Source organism: Helianthus annuus, chromosome 10 (genome assembly GCF_002127325.2).
Source record: "Helianthus annuus cultivar XRQ/B chromosome 10, HanXRQr2.0-SUNRISE, whole genome shotgun sequence".
NCBI lineage: Eukaryota > Viridiplantae > Streptophyta > Magnoliopsida > Asterales > Asteraceae > Helianthus > Helianthus annuus.
Genome location: NC_035442.2, coordinates 140,901,907 through 140,905,066, shown reverse-complemented (window position 1 = coordinate 140,905,066; position 3,160 = coordinate 140,901,907). Strand labels below are relative to the sequence as shown.

The 3,160-nt window shown below is 36.9% G+C and overlaps 1 protein-coding gene across 1 annotated transcript; it reads right to left on the bottom strand.

The window, feature by feature from the left end:
* Positions 1 to 1,593: 1,593 nt before the first annotated feature.
* LOC110882600 lies at positions 1,594 to 2,196 on the bottom strand. The gene has a single exon (XM_022130582.1). It carries the CDS (start codon positions 2,194 to 2,196, stop codon positions 1,594 to 1,596), a length of 603 nt encoding a protein of 200 aa, XP_021986274.1.
* Between the last annotated feature and the right edge of the window lie 964 nt (positions 2,197 to 3,160).

Genomic DNA, 3,160 nt, shown 5'->3' with positions numbered 1-3,160 from the left:
ACATACTACTTAACACTTAAAACACACTACTTAACGTTCTTGGCATGTTATTTTAAGTTTTAAGCCTACAATTCATTGCAATGTGTCTTAAATCATTATGTTTAGTGTGTTTCTTGCCAAAACAACTCAAAACAGTATGCCCTGGTCCAAAACATGATGTCTACATATGAATTTATATGTCTTCTCACACTTCTCATGAAAAATGTCATTTTTACAGGATTCTAAGACTATATATATATATATATATATATATAGTAAGAGAATTATGAAAAAATTACTTATACATATAGATAGAAAGATAGATATAAACAAATATATATTAGGACCCTCCAGTTAAAATATAGTGTTTTCAACACTCCGAAATATGTTGTTACGATGTGCTTATTTTTATTTTTGTCGGTTGATTTTTGTAAGGCTCCCGAAATATTATGTTTTAAATAGCTAAACATTTAAACCCAATTAGAAATTTTAAAAAAGAATGAAAATTCAAGGCCCTCTAGGGCCTATTTTTTCAACTCGTACGGGCACATGATGGACCCGAGTTCTTAAGAACGACCCTACAATTGAATGTTATAGTGTGATGCTAAAGGATAAGGGATTCATAATTCCTTGTTGAAGACAAATCCACTGTTTATAGAAGCGTTTTGGCATTCGTGTTCAGTTTGGGGTAATTTAAAGGAATAATGGATTTTAATAATCATAACTATTGTCCGTTGGCCGGCAACGGTCCCAATTTTAAAAATTCCCACTGGCAGTCCCATCTTTTCACATATTGGCCTTCAATGGACCCTGACTAGCAGAACCTTAACGCCGTTACTTTCCGGTTCTCTGGGAAAACATTTTTGGTCGGTAAAAGGTTCCTAAATGTCCGATCTATGGTTACAAACAGGTTTGGGAAGAAAACTTTGAGTTTTCCAGCTAAAAAGTTGAGTTATCGGCCAAAAAGAAGTTCTCCAGCGAAAAAGGAGGCTTTCCGACGACATTAGTTATTGGGGCTTTTTACTAGAAAAGGTTCCTAAAGGTGTGTAATAAGGTTACAAAAAGTGTTGAGATGAAAATGTTGAGTTTTCCGGTCAAAATGGAGTTTTTTTGGCCAAAAACGTTTTTTCAGCGACCAGAGACTAACGACGTTAGCGTTCTGTTAGTCAGGGTCCATTGAAAGCCAATATGTGAAAAGATGGGACCGCCAGTGAGAATTTTTGATGTTGGGACCGTTGCCGACCAATGAACAATAGTTAAGATTATTAAAATACATTATTCCTAAATTAAAAGAATAAGAAAGAAAGCCTCATTATGGTGGAGGGTATGGTTCAATCACTCTAGGGTGTTTGAGTTATTCCCTACCCAATAATAGCATGACATGTCAACTCCCCATTCTACTCCCCATTTTACACTCAATCAGAGGGTATGGTTCAATCACTCTAGGGTGTTTGAGTTATATATTTTTTATTTCTAGAAATTATTCGTAAATAAATAAAACATATTTTAATGTAAATAAAGGTACTTTTAATTAAAAAACACATTACATAAAATTAAAATAATCAACATGACATTAAAATATAAAAATAAATTTAAAAAAAAAACCTAATTTAACTATTCGTCATCGGAATCCGCCAAAAGGTGGGGTAAATCTTGTTCTCCAAGATACTCCACAAGATCATATTTTAGTCTATAATGCGTATCTTCATCAATGAGCTCGTTATAAACAGTGTCTTCGAAAACGGGCTCGACTGGAGGGTCCCGAATATGTACCGGTGCAATCGTGTTTCCGTCGTCTTTTAGAATCATATTATGCATAATAATGCACGCATATACGACACTCCTAATTTTTTTAACACTCATAGCACGCATTGGTCGATGAAGTATATGCCATTTTGCCTTTAAAACACCAAAAGCCCGCTCCACGTCTTTTATTGCCGTCTCGTGTTGCCTCTTGAAGTTCTTTTCTTTCACAATGTGAGGATACGGAAATGATTTCACAAACACGGACCAAGTAGGGTAGATTCCATCTGTAAGATAGTATCCACGCTTGTACAAGTGGTTGTTCACGTAAAATGGGCATTTTTTTGCAGTTCCATTTCGTTCAGTAAGAAATAACAGAGATTGTTGGAGCACGTTGATGTCTTTTTGTGAACCTGGTGGACCACAAAAAGCATTCCAAATCCACAAATCTTGAGAGGCCACCGCTTCGAGCATAACTGTCGGGTGACTGTGATCCCCCTCATATATTGACCCCGCAACTCCGTTGGACACATTCTCCAAACAAAATGTGTACAATCAAGACTACCCAACATCCCAGGAAGGTGATGTTTCTCCTCATGAGATTGGTACAAGAGTGCAACGTCATGGCTAGTAGGTCTACGCAAAAACTCGGAAGCGTATAAATTACATATCGTTTCGCCAAAATTTTCTAGACTTTCTCGGGAAGTCCTTTCGGACATATTTAAATACTCGTCGTACTCATCTGGAGGGTTACTGGTTGCAAGTTGCTTAATCGCCGCGTAACATTTTGCATCAGTGTAAAACTCTTCTTCAAACTCGCATCCACGGTGTCTTGAAACCACGAGTTATTCGCTTGCACGTCACTCAAAATTTTTAAAAACAACCTTTTCGACATACGAAACCTATGACGAAAAACCTCTTCGTTGAATACAGGATCCTCGACAAAATAATCTCTCATAAGGTTTTCGTGACATTTCACTCGATCTCGACGGACAAATTTCCTTTTTCTAGAAGTGCCCGTGTCTTCGAGTTCAGCGGCTTCGTTAATAAGATTTTGGAAAAAAATTAAACTACTATCGCTCGAGTAAGAACTATCATCTTCACTAATATCAATTGGAATGAATAGCGGTGGTATATCATTCATTGGAAAAATAGAAGAAGTGAGTTTTTTTTAGAAAATCGTTGGATGGAGAAGAAAATGGTGAAAAATGATGTTGAATGGGATTGTTTTTATAAGGAAAAGTTGTATTTTTTTTATAACGACTAGTTCTCAATCACGGTCATATTCCTCAAACAATCCACTCAATCAATCCACTCAATCAATCGGTGAGTATACACCGATTCTCCCAAGTCACCGAACACCGAAATTATGGTTGGGGTGGTTCACCGATTGGTGAAGTGAAGACCCCGAAGGGTTCACCGAACCACACCGGGTACC

What these genes read in the sequence shown, in the direction of transcription:
- LOC110882600 (XM_022130582.1), bottom strand. Translation starts at nt 2,196, where the DNA reads ATGCTCGAAGCGGTGGCCTCTCAAGATTTGTGGATTTGGAATGCTTTT.